The following is a 20,071-nucleotide window of genomic DNA, read 5'->3' as shown; positions in this document are numbered from 1 at the left end:
GTGAGGTGAAAAAGACCATATGGCTGCCTGTTATGTAAGACTGCAGGCATAGGCATTCTAAGCGCGTCAAATGTTGGCGGTTCGAGGTGGGCGGATTACAAGGAAAGCTACTGCATGCATATTTACCATATATGTTCGCGCAATCTGATTCTGAGCGGTACCGGGTAATATGCACACGCGTGTTACTCACCAGGTCTTTTGCTCACTGCAGGTCATCGATCTCGTGAAGGAGAGCAGAAACAACGCTGCCGCTCTCATCTGAAGCCCCAAATGTCAATAATATACGGAGTCCCTGAGTCAGACCCGGGTACACGGCAATTGCAGGGCTGGACATGAGAACAGATAAACGTGGTCCACTGGTGGACATTCGATGTCGGATAGAACTGACAATTTGCCCAATATCACCCACATCAGAGGAGAAACTAATTGTGATAAGAAAATAAGGGCTTGCCGAGGACCATTCGGGATCCTGCATTTGGCGCAAATTCGGCACACATCACGTTGATTAATAGTTAACGACCACGACACGGATCAGGCAGGGGTAGCCTCTACCCTAACGCTCTCCAGTCCATTCGCATACTGGAATTGCCCCGAGTTCTCATACTACCAATCGTTAGAAATAGATCCTAAAAGCTTTATAGGAAGCGAGAAATAACACACCTCCCACATGTCAATAGCAACCTGACAGCTTTCCCGCACAACGCGCGGAGAATCCTCGCGCGTCATCCATTCTTTAAGATGGGGCAGTACCTCAGGTGTGGCGATTCCTCCAAGCGCCTCCGCAGCCTCGTGCCGCACCATATCGGACTCGGATGCGTCTTGCAGAACATTAAGCAATGAAGGTACAGAATGCGCGCTCAAGAGTTGGCCAAAAACAAAGGCGATTTCATGCCTGCAGTAGATAAGTTGAGTATCATGATGAAGTCAAAAATTTGAAGAGGCGGACTTGAACAAGGCGCTGTCATCAGAGAATCCTGCTGCTAGTGCATCCACGGCTGCTGGCGTCCGATGTTGCGGAGTGCAAACATAGGCACGATAGCGTTGGAAGAGGGGGACGGAAATATCCAAAAGCGTAGCACGGAGGGAGGCGATTGAAGATTCAGACAGGTCGTCAGGTCTGGGCTGACCAGAGAGAAGTTTGGAGCAGGGTGGAGCAGGGTCGATGGAGGTGTATGCACTGTGTATGTGTTGTGAGTCACTTATGATTCATGCAGTAATGGGGGTAGAATGGAATGTCGAAATAGGCAATGAAAGTTACATACGGTGTTTGATCTGACGATTCTTTTGACACAAGATGTTGGCGTCCCTCTTCAGAATTGTCCCATTCAATTTTAGCGAGCGCGATCTCGCACGTCTCACGCACACTCCTGTTGGGATCGGTGAGGTACTTTGTAAGGACTGCTTTGAAATCAGGCGATGAGATTGCGCCTATTGCTTCTGCTGCCTGTCTCGAATGCTAGTTAACATCATGATACACTAGAGCGTACAAAAGCGGGACTGTGCGAAGCGGGACGATGGAGACGCTCACCTCATGCCGGACCATCGGATCCTCGTCAAGATTCTCCAGCACTGATTGAAGGACTGGCAAAGCTGAGACGAGCTTCATCTGTCCTAAGCAGTATGCAAGCTCGTGCTTAAGCAGTGCTGAGTGATCAGCGAAGCCTGGTGGATGGACCATGCATCAGTGCATGCTTGTCTCAGCAGGGAATCGCATGAAAGGGCTTGTTATGAAAGATATGGTGGTTGATGTTAGGATCGAAAGAAAAGGATCACACGAACAAGAGAACAGACGAAATTCACGTACCTTCAGATATGATCTTGACTGCTTCATCATTCTTCAGACTTTTCAACGTGAAGAGAGCTCTGAAACGATCGTGCAAGGGCACAGTACCGCTCGTGTTGAGGAGAGCAGAGCGAATGGCAGAAAGCTCGCTTGGGAGAAACGGCATCCATCGAGCAGGATCGAGATGAAAGATAATTTGGCGCAGCGGACTTTTGATTTCATCTGCTAAACCTTATTCTCCTACATACCATGCCCAAGTCAAAACGTTCAAAACTCGGTAAGTTTATACTCTTTTATGATCGTGATGGAGGTTGATGTCGTATTCTGTGTGGATAGTGTCTCTTACAAACGTCTCGAAAAAGACGAGGGAGCATAAAAATGCACTGTTGGCCGAGGTTAGTTTTTGTGGAATTTGTTCTGCCCTCTGGATGCATTTCTGCGGAGACAGACGGTATCATAGACGATTTCAGGGCGCTTTCTACTGCCCGGTGCCCTGCTTATGCGAGTGCTAAATGTTCTTTCATTCCAAGGTACAACAAAATGCTGAAAAATGGAAATACTGCTGGCTGTTTGAAGTCGGCGCGATGCGCAATGCCCATCTAAAAACTGTGCGGAAACTATGGAAAGAGTATGACCTTGCTTCTTTTCCTGTCTACACCATCGACTCACGACTTGCAGTTCAGCACGGATATTCTTCGGTCGAGGAGCAGTAATGGCCAAAGCCCTAGGCACGACAGTAGAAGAAGAGCATCGAATGGGACTCCACAAACTGGCCCAAGTGAGCTAACATTTCCAAGTTCATCTCGGCCTAACAAAACATCTCAGCAAATAAAAGGCCAGGTAGGATTGTTTTTCACGGATTCAGAACCTCAAGAAGTGATCGAGTGGTTCGACGATTTCAAACAAGCGGATTACGCGCGAACGGGAAACAAAGCTACGCGAACGGTGATGCTACCTGTAGGACCTGTGATGCGGGTACACTCGGACCCGCCTGAGCCGTTCCCGCATAATGAGGACCCGCAGCTCCGGAAGCTGGGTCTCACGACGTCGATGAAGCGGGGTGTACCAACGCTTGAAAATCCTCATCGGGTGTGTGATAAGGGGAAGGCTTTGACGGGCGAGCAGGCGCAGCTACTCAAACTTCTTGGTGAGAAGTTAGTGGTGTTTAGGGTTGGGTTGTTGGCAAGGTGGGATGCTGCCAGCGGGGAGGTTGTTCAAGTTGAGGGTAGATGTACGGAGATAGAACAGGAAGGTGATGAGGATCTTGAAGATGAGGAGATGAGCGAGTAGGTTTCAATTCCTTCGGTGATCACGCGATGAACCACGACTGGGAAGAACCAGTTTACTATTACTATGTGGGCGAGAAGATGTTCAAATTATAGAGAAAATGCTGTGTGGTCCTTGACTCTTTCAGGCCCCTATCTTCTCTCCATTCCCCTTCGAATGATGGCTACCAAGTCTGAGGCCCTCGATGACAGAAAGTCCGTAATTGACACACCTCCCACGCACGACGAGATCTCCCTGTCCGTATCACTAGTTAGACTCCGTCCACTCCATCGGCAGATGACTTATTCTCCTTTCTACGGAAGAAGCAGAAACGAACAATCGTCCTATCATGCATCCGTGATATGGTCTCCACTCCTGATCTCACCCCTTTCTCTATCATAAAAATAGCTAACGCATGTGCTGCTGCTACGCTTCCGCCTTCACAGTTCACCCACCTCCTGCAAGAACCCAACATAGAAGGTCACAGCCTTGTATTGGTCAATCGTCAATCACGGGCGAGAAGCGTTTTCTGCACTTGCCACATTCATCCCACAATTCACTCGCGTTTGCTCTTCCGACTTGCGTCAGGTTTGTATCGCAACTAGTGACCACGAATTGTTTACCCATCTGAAGTTGGGTTGGGGTATGTTGTCAATCGTAAGTGCTCACACTCGTTAATTAATTATCATGTTGTAGCCGAGGGCGAGCCTTCGAGACGTTTTCTGGGCTGTCCGCCTGCTGAGGCACGGGTGCTCTGTCACAGGGCATACACCCAAAAACAACGAGTTTGTCGCTTGCTTCTGCATCAGGATGTTCCCGAAACGTCTGCGCGCGGATCCAACACAGGCATTGGGCATAGAATTTATTGTAGGGGGTACGAGCGATGCCTCTCGGTATTCCTGGTTCTGGTTCATTCAGTTGTCGATCCTCGCAGGGCACATATGGTTGTTGGAATTCCATATGGCAAAAGGGCAGTGGCGCATCGAGTTTAGTCTTTCTGAGGATTTGTCGGCGCGTGTAGACTCCTCTGCGCTTGTCATCCAGGCACCCAGTGGGAAAACCACACTCGAAGATATGCGAATACTGCATCCTTACAAAATGTTTACCATGAAACCTATGGTGTGCGTTCATTCCAAGTCAAAGCATACTGATGGTTTCACGATTCATCTTCCCACTGTCGGTAACACAGATTCATCATAGCATCAAAAATATACGTCTCGATCTTCTGGCCTTTGGCCTGGCTGATGAACGAGTGCGTCCTTCCTACCTTGTTTTGCAAATGTTCTGATGACCGTGTTTTCAGCAAAACTACGTTGGATTGCAATGGCACCCTGCATGCAAAGCTGGAGATCACATTGACGTAGCGACTCCCCACCACTCTCGCGCTCCGTTCTGGCTTATGTGCTTCTAGTGTTTATTCTGTCGATTTCATTGCTTCATGTTATAATCTGTTACCTGATGACTGATCATTTCCTTGTAATTGGCACCTTCGTGAACATCTGTCACGAGTGCGCGCATCAACTCACGACCATACATCTACAACTGAGTATTATGTATGAATCACTATAATATACATCATTAACGGACAACCGTAAGTCTGATTTAGTACAATGTTCTACAAACCTGCGCCCATGATTATTATTTTTGCCCCCACCACCACCAGGACCACCATCAACACCACTACCACTGTACCAGTGCCAGGCTGCGCGTTAAACCTCCTTGTAGAGGGTACATCACTAGTGCCAGGCATGTGACTCGGAGGTGCTGCCTTTCATCATGGTGGTCATTTCAATCATGTTCAAGGAGTGCCGCAGCTGAGGAAAATTGAATGGTATCGACTCTGTGTAGAGAAGGCAGCAGGCCAGGATACAAGATGCTGATACCAGTGCAGAAGGTTCTCATTACTCCTCAAGTTTGGCAATTCTACAAGTGATCCGCATACCAAAAACCTCGGTAACCAGGCAGTTCTTCTTCTACATTCCCTGCGGAAGTGAGAAATTGACCAGACCATATTCCGAGGGAGAAAGGGTAAGTGAGTAGACACAAAATGTACCTAGCTGCTAATCCAACGCAAATCCGACCTATCATACGAAACCTCGACCATGAACAGAGTCTATGATGGTCCTCTGTTGTCGAGGGCGCAAATCCCATCCCAGATGAGAAACAGGAGATGATAAATGTTCTCCACTGATTTACGGTTGTCCGTTCATGATGTACATTATAGTTATTCATATCATGATGCTCAGTTGTGGATGTATGGTCGTGTGAGCCGATGCGCGCACTTGTGGCAGATGTTCACAAAGGTGCCAAGTATGCGCTTGGGCGGCAAGGAAAGGATCAACTATCAGGTAACAGGTTATAATACGAAGCAATGAGATCGACGGAATAAATACTAGAAGCACATAAGCCAGAATGGAGTGCGAGAGTAACGGAGTGGCTATGTTAATGTGATCTCCAGCTGTGCATGCAGGGTGCCATCGCAATCCAGCATAGTCGTGCTAACGACACGGTCATCAGAACAACTGCAAAACAAGATAGGAAAGACTTGCTCGTTCATCAGCCAGTCCAAATACCAATACATTGAGGTGTAACAATTTGATGCCGTGTTGAAATAAACCCACCCCATAGGTACCATGGTAAATGTTTTGGAAGGATGCGGTATTCGCAGTGGTGTTTTCCCACTGGGTGCCTGGATGACAAGCACACGGAGGTCTATATACGCCGGCAAACTCTCGTCAGAAAGACCAAGCGAGATGGGCCGGTGTTCTTTCTTCATACAGGACTTCAGCAACCATATATGCCCTGCAAGGATTGAATCAGCATCAGGAATACCAAGAAGTATGGCTCGTACCCCCTGCAATAAATTCTATGCCCAATTCCTGTGTTGGATTCGCGCGCAGGCGTTTCTGGAACATCCTGATGGAGAAGCAAGCAACAAACTCATTCTTTGTGGGAGTATGCCCTGCGACAGAGTGCACCTGTACCTCATCAGGCGGACAGCCCAGAAAACGTCTCAAGACTCGTGCTTGGCTACAACATGATAATTAATCAAAGCCTTGTGGGCAGGAGTGTGACCACTTACGATTGACAACATGCCCCAACTTCAGTTGGGTGAACAATTCGTGGTCACTAGTTGCGATACAGGCCAGACGCAGGCCGGAAGAGCAAACAGGAGTAAATTACGGGATGAATGTGGCAAGTGCGGAAAAGGCTTCTCGCCTGTGATTGACGATTGACCAATACAGGGCTGTGTGACCTTCTATGTTGGGTTTTTGGAGGAGATGGGCGAACTGTGCGGGCGTAAGGGTGGCAGCGCATGCGGTGGCTATTTTTGTGATAGAGGAAGGAGTGAGATTAGGAGTGGAGACTATGTGATGGATGCACGATAGAACATTCCGTTTCTTCCACAGAAAGTTGGTCGGAGTGATTCCAAGGGTGCTGCGACGCCGCCGTACGGGGGAGGTGTATCAGTCTCAGACATGAGATAAGATAGTGGACTGTCCAGAAATTTTTTATCCAAGAGTTTGAATTTAAAATTCCAGTACTGTGCGTCCGCCGCGTCAGCGTCCAACTTTCGCGACGAGGACGAGGACATTGCTCGAAGACTGAGGCGATGTGCCTCCACGTCGGATCCTCAGGTAATCGCCAAAAGAGAGGAACAGGGGTAGTGCTTGCTGTCGGACAGGAACAGTTTGCTTATCTGGGTACTCGCTGTGTGGCGGGCAGTGACTGGTGTGACGCTATTGGCTGATAAATCTGTATGACGTCGGTCACTAGTTTGTGTCGGGCTATGTAAGAACGGGTTTCAATTATTTGAAGGACTAAAATGTTGTCCCCGTTCCCCGTATTCCTCAGATCTGCTGCAGCTGCTTCGTCGTCGTCGACGACGACGATGAACGATAATAGTGATAATTTATCCGATATTATTGATCTCTTTCCATATACCGTTGCTCCAACTTATGAACTACCACCTAGACCACCGAGGAACCCAGATAGATTGAGGAATGAACTTATACCAGTAAGATCGTTGGACTGATAAACTCACTCTCACTGATAAATCTCTAGTTTATAAATCGAAGAACTCCTCCTCGTTTTCCACCACCAACTTCCCCTCTTCCTCCATTACCACCGGATCCAGTAACTCCCTCGCAGCAACTTAATTCACGTACCACAACCAATGTACCCAACGCCAGGCGGTCTCTCTCCTTGGAGTGCATCCTCATACCCATCAAAACCTATCCCAACAGCTCCCCCTTCTTCTCCACCACAGCCAAACCTTATACTACGTGGTCCAGTTGGTGTACTACCCCTTTCACGTGCAGCTCCAGGCGCTTCTACTGCCAAAGTACGTCCGCTGCGCACAATCCAATCACTCATCCTTATTATCAATCACAGCCAATACCAAACTCACTAAGAGCTGAAGACAACTCCTCTCCTTCTGATGCTGCCCTCGTGCTCAACGTCCATGGCGGCATCGATACCTCGGGTAGGCTCCACCACGGTTTCAGGCGCCATGAAGTCCCTTATCCCAGGAATCATGAACGAAACGTCCTAGATCTGTATGTGGCCATCTCCTTCCTTGACTCCACTCATATCTATCCAGAGACGCCGTCGACACCCTCCTGGCCCGCCAAATGAGTGGCGGTTCCTTAACTTGGCATGTATTCCCGCCATCCTGGAACAAACCACCACCGGATGTCCCTCTTAAGAGAATATTGGATATAGGCTCCGGGAACGGCGTATGGGTAGTCGAAGCTGCCAAACACTGGAAAGCCTGCGAAGTCGTCGGTCAGTCCTCCATTCGCTATCACTGCCAAGGAACGCTAACAACAACTTACAGGCCTCGATGTTGTATCTCTCCACCCTGACCTCGTCCGTCTCTCCAGAGACAAGGACCTGTTGAAGAGAGTAAGCTGGGTCCAAGCCAATTTGTAGGTTCACCTACCTAGTCCATATCCCACTCTCATCGTTGACTCGCACAGCCTCGAAGGTCTTCCTTTCGCAAACGAATCTTTCGATTTTGTACACGTCAAACGTATCGCTCGAGGCGTACCAGAGGACAAGGTGCGTCTGTGTTTTCTCCACCTTACTCTGCTAACACCGCATAGTGGGACGACCTCTTCGAAGAAATTACCCGCGTGATGAAACCAGGCGCGGCATTCGAAGTCATCGAAGAAGACTTGAGCTTCCCGGGGCGGTCAGATGTGGAAGGCAGCGAAGTTGGGACGCTGAGAAGTAAAGGAAGCAGCGTCTCCATCTCCACCTCTAGTCCAAGCCCCGGGACCGAATCAGGGAGGAACAGCGCAATCGGGAGCACGAGCAGCTCGGACTCTGCGGGTTCCATGAGTGCTGTCACCACTCCTGACTCTATACCATCTATTACTATCAACACCCACCCCCATCGTTCAAACATCGAGGGCCCTTCCAATTCCAAACACGAACGTGAACACCCAACTATATCCACCTCCCTCCCTACTAACAGCCATTCCGTGGCTTCGAACAATACCCACGCCAATGCGTTCATCCATCGTTCTTTGCGCCAGCCTCCCTCTGGCAATATATCCCATGAGACGGTGACTTTAGCCAGGCCAAGCACAACTTCTCCTTCGAGTCCCTCTTTCCAACCGTTCACCCCTCTTCCTTCGTCCCAACCCCCCCTTTCGAACCCCTCACAACCATTCCTTTCTTCCTCCTCCTCGCAAAGTACATTCCTTTCTTTCTCCTCGGACAGCAGCACGCCGACGCCAAGCATGATGAACCACACCTCAACGCCTTCACTGACCCCTCGTCCACCACCATCCCATAAATTCAACAAGGCTGCACAGGCTGTGTTGATGGAACCTATGCATGCTCCCTTTTTCGTCAGTGTGGGGTCTGTCACTGCGTCTGGTTCTTCTGGTTCCAGTTCTGCCAGTGTCTCCGGTTCCGTTACTGGTTCTGGTTCTCTCTTCGCCTCTGGGTCCGGCTTCGGCACTAGCCCTAGCTCAGGTTCACCCCCAGTCCCACAAAAAAGGAACAAGGCAGCGCAGGCGGTGTTGATGGAGCCTCCTACCCCTTTTTTCGTGTTGCCGCAGAATAAGAGTCGAGTTTCGCTGATGGGGGAGAGTTCCAGTTCGAGTTCTAGTAGTGGGAGGGATAGTCAAAGTCAAACCGGGAAGGGCAGGAGTAGAGGTTCGCTGGGGAGTCGAGTGAGCGTTGGCTTGGGGAATCTGGGGTTCGGTGTCAGGAGCGGTACCAGTGTGGGTGTTGGAAGTCCGAGTTCGAGTTCGAGGCTGTTGGAGGATGAATTGGGTGAGGGGACGGAGGTACAGTTTCCTGTGGGTACGCCGCCGGATTTGCGGGGTGGCGCTGCGCTTGATTCTGGGAGCGTCGTATCACCGCCATTGGATGCGCGAGGTGTCGTACCACTGGATTCGCGAGGTGTCGCACCACTAGACTCGCGAGGTGTCGTACCACCGGATTCTCGAGGCGTCATACCACCGGATCCGCGCGACCATACAGTCCTGGAGACGATCTACAACGAGATGCACGCGGAACGGTTCATTAACCTTTCTCCGTTGAGTTTGTTGGCTAATACGGTGGGGCTGTGGTTCAAGGGTGAGTCCTTGTTTATTGCATCGTTTTCGAGTGGGGCAGATGTTGATAGGGTGGAATTACGGAGGGTGCCTCACTCCAAGTCGGGTAGGCCTATATATCAGGCTCATCCAACCTGTCCTCTATTTCTCTGCGCAAAGCGATGTCAGGGTTTGAGCTAACTGGGACGTGTAGACGTTCGCACGCACCCGCCAATCTGTTGCGTTTCCCACCGCTGAGGGAACCCGATGGGGCGAATACGCTACTTTCGGTATCAAGTTCGGGTGTGGGTGTGGGCTCGTCCAGCGTTGAGTCTGCCGCTGGTGCCGCAGGCCACTTGAAGAACACGATTATCTCACTAGACGGTCTGAGTAATGGGGCATCACCTTACGCCTCCCTCGATTCCGCAATCTCTACTCAACGGCAGACACAAATGCGGGCCCTGCCGAACCCCGCGTTAGACATCGACCTGAAGTTTCTGAACCTCCATCTGGCGCTGCGCGTGAAAGAGATCGTAGCATGCGCAGAGGCGATGTGGGAGTGGGTAAGCGAGTTTCAGACGGGAAGCATGGGGAGGAAGAACTTGACGGATGGTGTGTATGTCAAGATCATGGGGTTGACGAGGTCGCAGTTTGACGAGTTATTGTTGAGGTTCGAGCTGTGAGTACTCTTTCTTTCTCTCTCTGTGTGGATTTGAGTTTTTCTTCTTCTTCGGTATCCATGGTGCTTATCTTTTTTTAAATTCTTGATGGTGAGACCTTGGGGTGGCGTGGAATCGTCTTTTTTTGCTGGCTTCGTGGGGAGCGCGGCAGCTGGATGATACACGTTTAGAAAGTTCAGTCTGTGTGCTCCTGATAGGGGCATCGTTTCCAAACGGGGGGATGAGATAGTGTTTCAATTGCTGCTTCTTCTTCTGATCACCCAAACAAATTATTTTTGATCTCGTCTTCGCGACAACATGATCTAATCAACTTCTGTTGTTACAGGGATATGAGGGAACACATGGGACTCGGATCTGTGCTCGAGGACCGATTCAATTGGAGTATGATCTCGGGTCCGACACCACAGGAAAAGCGCTCGTTTGACACGGCATGCGAGAAATGGGAGGCGTATCGGAGGCTTGGGGGTGGTGATCGAACCCCTTGCGCCGTCGGCGTCGCCGCTCCGCACCCCGCTACGCGTCTCAGCCGTTCATTACGAGTCTTCGTTGCATGGAAGCCTACAGCATGATCATGATCGGCGCCTGCAGCCGGATCTTGGACCATGAGGCAGTGGCGAAGCCTCGTTTCAGTGTTCAAGCTATTTTCCTAATGTGGATTATTCAAGGTTCCGTGCTGTTAGGCCTGGTCCTTGTCTTTATATCGCCATACCTTGCGAAGGATTGGTGTCCTTGTAAGGGGCTTCCATTCTTGGCTGCATTTGGGATAGGGAGATATGAATTTTCTTTTTTTGGGAGGATCAGCTGAGGTATCGTGACTTCCTGGTGGCGTTCTCTTCGTATTCGTTGTCCTCGGCTTGTTCAAGGGGATGAAAAAAAGCTTGTTCGCCAGCCTTGCAGAACCCTGTCTCTCGCCGACTTGTCATTTCCGCACCATCATCCCCACATTCCCCCTCTACCTCCGAACATTCGCGCATGTGCTCGACGCATGTCTTGTATACCATTTGAAGGTGGACTGCGCTCAGCATCTCGGCACCGTTGACTCATCTTGCATAATTTTATTAACGGTATTTATTGGATGGATAGGATTTGTTGTACATGTATTTTTGATCTTTTACGTGTGATGTCATGGTTAGTGTAGCACTAGTTTGTTATCTCTTGACAACAGTATCGGCATTTTCGGATCGAGTCAGGTCCTGTCGTACGTAACCCAATTCAATTCTCGGGTTGAAAAGACCCTTCCCCGCGTCATTCCTACGTAAAAAGTCAAAAGAAGATAAGACCCGCATGTGATTTATTCCTGTGGAGCATGACTTGATAACCGGGTGACTAGGCACAAATTATGGCTAGAACGTGGGTGAGGTAGAGGTGAGGTCGCAGCGATCGATGGTGAGAGTTCGCCGTATTCTTGATCTTTGGAGCCCGTTGACGTCGCAAAGGGTGGAGTGCACCAACGTTTCAGGATCATCGCGTGTCGGAACGCAATCGCAAGCCAAGTTCCATTTCAAAGTGACCGATTTCGCTTATCTAGTGTCCGTCCAGCAGAGCGCGCATCGCGACCTCGGGTCAATCACTACCTCCATTTCTGAACAGAATAGACTCCGCGACAACTTGTCTAGGGTCGATCGGAACGAGAAAGGAAAGGAAAGAAAACGATCACAATGAAGCATATGGACAGAAATGTACATGCCGCACCCGTTTCGTTGAAGCTCAAGTTTGGCCGCGGGTTTTATTTTTGCCAAAGACATGCCTTTGTTGAACTGGTAATATCACAGATGCGAGTCGTGTATGGAGTACGAAGCACTTTTGACGCCAACCACATGATAAACATCCAAAATATAGGGGAAAGAAATATGGATAAGACCAAGTCAGGGGAAATGAGAAGAAACGCAGATTGATCAATTATTTGTACAATTTCAGCCGAAATAGCTGTGAGTAACTAACAGCGAAGAAGCTGAGACGAAGAAGCGGAAGCATGCAGAGAAGTAAGAAAAGCATAAAACAACCCAGTTTGGACGGACAAGAAAGTTTATCATGCATGAATGTAAGCACCCGTCACCATCATCTTCGACCATAATGGCCACCCTGACTAACCGGTGGAGGCGGGGCCCAATGCGAGTGCTGCGCGGCAGCAGCGGCCAAACCACCCAAAGGTTGACCTCCCTGGCCTCCAGGACCACCAGGACCAGGGTATGAGTAGGTACCTGGTGGGGGTAAGCCCATATGACCGCCGTACATGCCAGGGTCAGTTGGACTTCCAGCATGACCGCCACCAGGTGCATGATGACCATGATGCTGCGCATGAGCGTATCCTCCAGTTGGGGATGTTCCGTACTGAGGGGATTGAGGCACTTGAGAATGTTGCTGCTGAGGACTCGTCGGAGAGCCAAGAGATATTTGTGGTGGGGGTGGTGCCTGTGGCTGCTGGTGCTGAGAGGCAGCGGGAATAGAAAGGGGAGGAGGAATAGTGCTATTTGGGGTCTGCGGCGATCCAGGACCGGCACGACCAGGCCCACTGCCAGTTGTAGACGGACGCCGACGACGCTTGTCTCCGGCTGCAGCTGCGCGATTACCGCGAGCGGCCTCCTCGTCACCTTCATCGTCACCGTCCTCCTTCGTGGCGCTTTGAGGGCCACCAACAGGACCGCCCGGAATAGTAAGCCCTCCGGGAAGGTTAGTGCTTCCAGGACCAGGTAAAGACATTGGTCCAGACGCACGACCTATAGGTGTACCGACTGGCATTGCAGAAGGAAGCGAGCCATGGGGTGCATTCAGACATGCTTGAATGAGATTCTTGCCTCTGGTTGCGTAACAAGAGGTTGTAGCTTTGAAGTCGTAAAGGTGTAAACGAGACCTGTTTCTGACACGACGAGTAAAAGGACTTGAGTGCCTGTGAGAGTAGAAAGTTCATACGCCTAAAAATCGGTTAGATAAGCGAGAGAGTCTATTGATGAAATAGACCTTTTTCATGATGCCTGCGAAAGTAGACGAACATATTGAGGAAAAGTACAGAGAGGGCAAAGAAAGTCGATCGCGTACCAGCTTTCCTTTTGGAGAATGTTATGTGACGTCTCGATTTATCTTGAATAAATTCGATCTTAATCTTTCGCCTTCCTGCCTTCTTGTCAGACTTTGGTTTCTCCTCTTCATCATCGTCGTCTCCACCACTCTCGGCAGCATCCTGATCATGAATGAAACCATCCTCTGGTACGCCTGGCTGTTGTACTGGTTGTGGGATATGTTGGTGAGGTTGTTGATTACCAGGCTGGCGGTGGTTGCTGTTGAGGATCCGCAATGACAGGATTTGCCAAATTGAGGTCCGTGCGTTGGCGCTTACGCATTGTTGGAGAGGATGCGGCGGGGTCGTCTTGTTGAATAGTCTGACCAGAAAGGGAAGGTTGTTGGCTGTGATGAGCCGCGGCGTTGGAATACGGATAAGATGGAGAGTTAGTCGTAGTGGAAGTAGGTTGACGGCGATAGGCCATATGGGTTGTTCACCCTACGACGACGATGAAGAGGACGCGTTGAAATAAAAGATGATATGAACGTTGAACGCGACTTGGAGGATGTTCTTAGTGTCAGTGCGGACGGCGTCCTTAAAAGGAATCGCTGAAGTTGGAAGGAGGTGGAAAAGGGAGGGAGTTGTCAACGGGGCGTGTGTTGTCTCAGTCTGGACGATCAAAAAAAGACTGTCCTTGTGGTCATTTGTTTGGTCACAATCGGAGTATCAGATGCCCGCCAGGCACACCGCGGTAATCCCCGCCGACTATACTTCCGCAGCTATCGCTCTCACGATACCCGCTTCCGTAATTATTTCACTTTCAATTTGGAAATACTATCCCTTTTATAGAAATGATTACCTCGTGGCAATCTCAAACTTATCCATTTTAGTAAAACATGTCAAACCTCGTGTCACAAAATTCACTCTCCGCATCATCCAATCACAACCCCTCTGACGTGACAACCAAATACTTTGATTATATCATAATCCTATGTCCAAGCCTCAATCCAAGTACCATCAGAAGCCCATGCCCCTGTGGCGCTAAGCGCTCTTGTCCTTTGCCCTGTACAATTTTGACATTCGAATCATCTTGGACAATGGTCTCTTTAAGTTTCACGGTCTTCATCATCTGTCGAGGTCGGGCCGCATTGTCGGTCACATACTGATGGTTGGAACGTGTCACGACCTTGTTGATGGAACGGCCGGAATGCCAAGTCCTGATAGCGCGCTTCTGACACGCTCGTCAATATTTCTGGTGCTGCTACCGAGCCGAACCCGTTCAAGGGCAATTTCGATAGCTCGTACGTCGCACCGACTACGCCAAGGTTGCGGCAATATTCCGTGCACGTACGCCGCTACGTCTGCGTCTAGTGTGATGAGTAAACACAAGACGTATTCACAGCAAATAATCCATCAGTCAGCTCAAAGCTTGACACATAAAGCATACGTACCACTCGGCTCGCTCGCGAGTCGGCTCAGATGCAGATCGTTACAGTCTTTGTCGCGACAAACACCTCCACCAGGCACTTCGTACTGACATACCCGAAGACCCGAGTCGCTAGCACTGACTTGACCAAGGGCGCGCTGCAACGTTGCAAGCTTCAAAGGCTTGAGATCTGGAACAAAAACAGTCGAACATGAATGAGATAATGATGGTGCACAGTAGATAAGCGAAGCGCGTGATGAGGGCGATGATAAATTAGGTGCATAGCTCGCACTGGCTCGCGATGATGATCTGGATGAATGAGTGGCAGTTCGCCGAGGATCTTGACAAGAATCGGCATCATCAAAAGGCGTTGCACGTAATTGGGAGAGAAGCAGAGGGTAGGTCGAGAATGGCGAATCATAATACGGAAAGCTCGTTTGAGAATCTTGCGATTCCTTCTTCGGGACCTGGCATGCCACGCCACCCCCGACGTCAGCATAGATAGGCCTAAGTAGGCCTTACAGCCTCAGTGATCGAATAGATCAAGACGCACCTTTGACGACGGTAGGCCATCAAACACGCCAGCAGTTTCATGAAACGTTGCGCTTACAGATTCCTATATCCAATTCCGGAATCACGAATGGGGAAAGGAAACAGAAAATTAAAGTCAGGACATAAAACACACTTGAATGAACAGAGAGAAAGGTCCTTGCCCATTTTTCGGAACGTGCTTCCTCTGTTAGTGCTGCAAAAGCGAACAAGATATTAATGTAACGAACGAACGGGAGTGACGAGGTCAATGCGACCGCGGAGAAGTGAGGACATGCTCAACCAAGGCAATGAGTTACGAACCTTGGTCTTCGTCGACGGTGCCATCATTAGTGATTGGCTCGAATCCTACACCCCCTGAGTAGACCCAAGTAGTAATGGCGAGGATCAAAAATGAAAAGAATGACCAGGAAAGGGAAAGGAATGAACAACAAAGATGACGACAAAATGAAGTATAAAGTGAAAAAAAAATTACAACAGTCAAAACCCAGAGGGGGGACAAACAAAGAGATATATCAGCCGGCTGTCGGACTGGTGAAGAACCAGGAAGAACCCATGGTGTGCTTGGTTGAGGTTATTTCGCCGCTGGTGCCAACAGGAGCAACTTCCTCAGCGGAAATGACCACACGAATATCGGTGCTTTCTTGGATGACTGTCGTCGGTTCAGTGTGATCTGCAGACCCACAATAAGCACCAGGTATGCCGATGTGAGAAAAGGAAAGAGAGTGGAAATCAAGGGCAGACGCGGTACATGCTCAAAAATAGATCGCAGATGAAATGAAATCAATGCCACGACATGACAACGCCATACGAAAACCACACGGGCAGAGGGCGATAAAGACCAAAGCGAACCTTGAGTATCTGCTATAACAGCATCTTCAGTAGCTTCGGATAACTGCGCACCCCCAACGCGGCCATTATGAAGGGGCGTGGCGGTGTCCTCCTGGTTGATGGGCGCTCCGGAACCATCTTCTGACCTAATCACGACGGTGCTCGAAGAAGGTACAGCAGGATCGGCTGTGACAGGCCCTGCGGGTGTAGGTTGGATCGCCGGCGTTCCTTTCCCCGACATCTGAAACGTTGGTAAATCATTTTACGAAGGTCAAGGCAACACAAGGTGAACGCACAGCGGCAAGTTTTTTCTGCCGAAGCTCTTCTCGCTGAGCAATCATTTGGCGCATCTTTTTGATCTCCTCCTCTTTCTCAGCGAGAGCAGCAGGCGACATACCCGAAGCGTTGGAGTTGGTTAGGTGTAGATTTACGGGAGTCGAACGCCCTTCGCCGTTAGCGAAACTGTTGGACGAAATTGGCGTCCCATTTCCACTAAAACGTGGGGGACGCGCAAAGATCATCGGCGAGTATGATGATGGGCCGTCGTATGGACCAGTATCACCAGTCCCTTCGCCATCTCCATCATCCTCGCTATCGCTGAGTTCGATGACACATCGGCGCATGCCACTCACTCCCGCAAAACTCCCTGTATTCCGTCGAAGTAGATTAGGATGCGTGTAGCCATTACTCGAATAACCGTTGCCAGAAGCTCTGGAAGTACCAGGACCATGGTCAAAATCAACGAAGTCTGCAGCGACTGGTCGCTTAGTGCCCCTTCGTTGCAGGCCGTTGGTGTCATGACCTGGAGTAGCAGGTGCGAGTATTGGAGTGGTGGAATTAGAGTAGTCAACCGGTGCAGTGGATGAAGATGCGCCAGAATACGTATCAGAGGATGGTGCAGTGGAACTGCCGGACAAAGGTGGAGCATCAGTCACCGGCGAAATAGTATCACCTGCTCCAGACATTTCTGAGTCAGCTGAATAGAAAGCAGATGGTTCCGCAGAAGAGGTCGATTGCGGCGTGACAAGACCTAGGAACGCCTGATCAACTTCCATGTTTTCAGGGCTGGAGTACCGCGCTGGACGCAAGGATGGAGAATTACTACCATTTTCTGCAGTTTCGCTGTCCACGGCGGGAATACTCTTTAAAAAATCTTCGACAATCTCGGTTGGAGCAACATAAGACATTTCAACGTCCCTGTCCCTCGAAGATGAACCGCCAGGGGAATCGGACTGCTTGGCCTTGCGAGAAGCGAAAACAGCTTTCCGAGCAAGTAACTCTTGTCGTCGTTGCTGTTCGATCATGTGAAGAGAACGAGAAGACGATGAGTCAACTGCTGATGGGGATGTGGGCTCCACCTTCATGACAGTGGGCTCACCCCCTGACGATATACGTAAGCCAAGACGAGTAACGCGTCTGCCACGTGAGTGATCAGAGGCAGCCGCAACCGGGCTAGTCAACTCTTTGTGAGAAGGGATTGTCGGCGGCGGCGGCATCGCTGATGAGGAGGAACGAATTGATTGCGAAGGTGAGGCGGGAATAGAGGACAGCATTTCAGGCGTAGGGTATGGGATGAGACCATTGGTATCCAAGTTTGTGGGCATCCGCAAATTAAGTTCGGTGAAAACGTAGAACACAACGTGACGGCTAAGGCCACAATCGATGAGGTACTCGGGGGGAACACCCCAACCAAGTAGATCCAAAACGATGTCTTTTGCGGTATTATACTGATCCTCCGTCACTATATTACAAGAGTAACAATGATTAGTTGACGTCATCAATGAAAAGCTAATACGAACTGGCCAGCCCTGGCCTGACATGATCCGGGTCAAGTCTATACGTGGATGTTTCGAGAATAAATGGTTGCAGGAAAGCTGGTGGTGGCGACTGGTAAATTTCTGATTCGAAGGCAGATTTTGACATGAAAGGAGAATCGAGACGAGGTGAAGGCCTATGCCTAATATTTGACTCGACTGGAGAGGTAGGAACAGGCTTGGAAGCGATGGTGTCCTTCGAGGAAGTTTCGAGCCTCCGAAATTTTGGAGGCGGGGACGTAGGCCTTGGCGGTGGGGCGGCTTCCTCCGTATCGCTGATTTCACCTTCCTCTCGGATCTGACCATCTTCAATTTCTGGTATCGGATTAGGGACCTCCTCTGATGTCGATGGAATCCTTGTTTCTGTCGCGGGAAAATTTACAGAAGGCGCTGAGTAAGTGGCAGTATCTTCTTGACCGTAATCTAAGTGCAGAGTCTGCTCGACCAGAGGACGCTGAGGCGGTACCGGCGGTTGTTCGACAGCCACTTTACGGCGCTTTCTTGAAAGCAAAGCGGCTGCGCGCAGTGACTGGGCGGGATCAACTGAGTCAAGATCCTGCGGTGGTGGATTGTCGATATCCATAATAGTGCGACTTGGACCTGCGAAAGAAGCTAACAAACCAACGATTTCCTGATTGCTGATTGCAGTAGAAGAAGATACTGCAAGTTCAAGAAAAGGTGCAAGCAATTGATGGGAATATAGGCGCAAGGGGACCAACCCACAACTTTCAGTGGCGCGGTGTTTTTGCTGACGTAAAACGCACGGACCCCCACTCTTTTCTCACTCGAGTCCACAATATACCAAGTGTTTAACGTATACCTATTATTTTAATAGTGACTTATATCAGGAGGGTGTTGTGCTAATCAGTACCTACCGCAACGTCTGTCACGCTAAGCTCCCCGCCGAACATTTGCAAAAGCATGAGCAATTCTGATCGCTAACCTCCTCTGACGTGGGGCTTGGGTTAGGGTTAAACAACCGATATTACATATTAATATTTTTGCAAGTCCTTGCTTCATGCCTCTCGACGGACACGGCTACCTGACATCGTACGGATGGTCAGGCAAAGGCACAGGCCTTCGCACGGGCGCTATCGACAGGCCCCTTGCTATCCCCCAAAAACGAAACCTCGCTGGCGTAGGCAAGGACCGTGACGAGGCATTCCCCTTCTGGGATCAGTGCGTTCTCTTCCATTCAAATTCTCCGATACCTCATCCATTCGAAGCTTATATTCAGCTGCCACGAAAGCTATCACCATCAAGATAGCAGATGATGATGACAGCGATGTCGACGACGATCAAAACGAGGTCTGCACTTGTATTTCATACCGCGCGATCACCCGCTCACTGCATGATTAGGATTCATTAGAGTCCACGACCCTTCAACTAAAACGAACTACGACGGGCATCATCTCGAATAGAAGACCGTTGTCAGGTACCCCTGCAACCGGAATATCTACCCCAGACTCAGACACTTACCCACGCACCTCCGTAATGACCATTGCGAAACGCGAGGCTGCAAGGAAGGGCTTATATTCTCGATTTTTCCGTGGGCCAATGTTGGCCCCTGATGACTCTAGCAATTTAGTCATCGTCCCCTGCTCCATCCCCCCTGCATTCTGCTGATTCCACTCCCGAAAGAGAGATCGCTCCTCAGACTGATGTCCCAAGCAGCAAGGAAAGTACAAAGCGGAAATCGTCAGAGCTGCTTGAGACTCGAGAGCAACGGAGAGAAAGAAAACGACTGAAACGGAAGAAAAAGGATAAGAAAGCGGCAAAGAGAGCAGCAAAAGCTAAAAAAGAAAAGCCCGTACTACACGACCTCAAGACGAAGGACGAGCGCAGTTCGCGGAAGAAAGCCAAGAGGACTATGAAAAAATTAGAGGTAAATTCTCCTGATATTGCAGAACGTCGAAAACCACCTAGAGATGTGGTCTTCGCGAGCGTCGATCAGCTTCGATCAAAGAGACATTGTGAAGGATCCATAGATGCTTCTCCTCAGGTTGACGACCCTGCGACCAAGGACAACATAGATACAAAGAAGAGAAATAAGAAGAGGGAAAAGAAAGATTCATAATTTAGCATTTCATCCTGTCACCATTGACATTATCGCAGGTTTATACCATTGCATTGCCATTCGAGTATTTCTCATAAAAACATAAAACACCAC

The 20,071-nt window shown here is 49.8% G+C and overlaps 7 protein-coding genes across 7 annotated transcripts; 4 read left to right on the top strand and 3 right to left on the bottom strand.

Moving 5' to 3' along the window:
• Positions 1-88: 88 nt before the first annotated feature.
• BJ212DRAFT_1330667 (Deoxyhypusine hydroxylase) lies at positions 89-1,827 on the bottom strand. The gene is given in 9 exon segments (XM_041334736.1): positions 89-110; positions 196-205; positions 216-383; positions 452-603; positions 661-892; positions 947-1,177; positions 1,263-1,444; positions 1,529-1,721; positions 1,805-1,827. The coding sequence occupies 5 exon segments, from the start codon at positions 1,676-1,678 to the stop codon at positions 532-534; spliced, it is 867 nt and encodes a 288-aa protein (XP_041197230.1). The 5' UTR covers positions 1,679-1,721; positions 1,805-1,827; the 3' UTR covers positions 89-110; positions 196-205; positions 216-383; positions 452-531.
• A 205-nt stretch (positions 1,828-2,032) lies between these two features.
• BJ212DRAFT_1263538 (ribosomal protein L10-domain-containing protein) lies at positions 2,033-3,073 on the top strand (the record flags this gene model as incomplete). The annotated part of the gene is made up of 5 exons (XM_041330357.1): positions 2,033-2,060; positions 2,120-2,178; positions 2,314-2,411; positions 2,462-2,561; positions 2,609-3,073. 5 exons carry the CDS (start codon positions 2,033-2,035, stop codon positions 3,071-3,073), a joined length of 750 nt encoding a protein of 249 aa, XP_041197229.1.
• Positions 3,074-3,658: 585 nt separating this feature from the next.
• On the top strand, positions 3,659-4,621 carry BJ212DRAFT_1574690 (uncharacterized protein). Its single transcript, XM_041342114.1, has 4 exons — positions 3,659-3,692; positions 3,746-4,170; positions 4,239-4,301; positions 4,353-4,621. The coding sequence occupies exons 2-4, from the start codon at positions 3,860-3,862 to the stop codon at positions 4,411-4,413; spliced, it is 435 nt and encodes a 144-aa protein (XP_041197228.1). The 5' UTR covers positions 3,659-3,692; positions 3,746-3,859; the 3' UTR covers positions 4,414-4,621.
• Positions 4,622-6,841: 2,220 nt separating this feature from the next.
• Positions 6,842-10,852, top strand: BJ212DRAFT_1574689 (uncharacterized protein; the record flags this gene model as incomplete). The annotated part of the gene is made up of 9 exons (XM_041342113.1): positions 6,842-7,067; positions 7,115-7,394; positions 7,445-7,608; positions 7,653-7,837; positions 7,890-7,980; positions 8,032-8,113; positions 8,158-9,730; positions 9,784-10,282; positions 10,609-10,852. Exons 2-9 carry the CDS (start codon positions 7,227-7,229, stop codon positions 10,850-10,852), a joined length of 3,006 nt encoding a protein of 1,001 aa, XP_041197227.1. The 5' UTR covers positions 6,842-7,067; positions 7,115-7,226.
• Positions 10,853-11,895: 1,043 nt separating this feature from the next.
• Positions 11,896-14,098, bottom strand: BJ212DRAFT_1330617 (uncharacterized protein). Its single transcript, XM_041334735.1, has 4 exons — positions 13,580-14,098; positions 13,291-13,545; positions 13,094-13,195; positions 11,896-13,073 (listed from the first exon to the last, which is right to left on the bottom strand). The coding sequence occupies exons 1-4, from the start codon at positions 13,763-13,765 to the stop codon at positions 12,342-12,344; spliced, it is 1,275 nt and encodes a 424-aa protein (XP_041197226.1). The 5' UTR covers positions 13,766-14,098; the 3' UTR covers positions 11,896-12,341.
• A 24-nt stretch (positions 14,099-14,122) lies between these two features.
• On the bottom strand, positions 14,123-18,750 carry BJ212DRAFT_1330592 (uncharacterized protein). Its single transcript, XM_041334734.1, has 9 exons — positions 17,887-18,750; positions 16,384-17,828; positions 16,109-16,328; positions 15,810-15,929; positions 15,560-15,613; positions 15,421-15,452; positions 15,261-15,323; positions 14,733-15,174; positions 14,123-14,648 (listed from the first exon to the last, which is right to left on the bottom strand). The coding sequence occupies exons 1-9, from the start codon at positions 18,482-18,484 to the stop codon at positions 14,461-14,463; spliced, it is 3,162 nt and encodes a 1,053-aa protein (XP_041197225.1). The 5' UTR covers positions 18,485-18,750; the 3' UTR covers positions 14,123-14,460.
• Positions 18,751-18,871: 121 nt separating this feature from the next.
• BJ212DRAFT_1330584 (uncharacterized protein) lies at positions 18,872-20,070 on the top strand. The gene is made up of 4 exons (XM_041334733.1): positions 18,872-19,080; positions 19,128-19,209; positions 19,261-19,494; positions 19,547-20,070. The coding sequence occupies exons 1-4, from the start codon at positions 18,920-18,922 to the stop codon at positions 19,976-19,978; spliced, it is 909 nt and encodes a 302-aa protein (XP_041197224.1). The 5' UTR covers positions 18,872-18,919; the 3' UTR covers positions 19,979-20,070.
• The last annotated feature ends 1 nt before the right edge of the window (position 20,071 follows it).

Source organism: Suillus subaureus (assembly GCF_016647635.1).
Source record: "Suillus subaureus strain MN1 chromosome Unknown BJ212scaffold_5, whole genome shotgun sequence".
NCBI classification, from domain to species: Eukaryota; Fungi; Basidiomycota; class Agaricomycetes; order Boletales; family Suillaceae; genus Suillus; species Suillus subaureus.
This window is presented reverse-complemented; position numbering and strand designations above follow the sequence as displayed.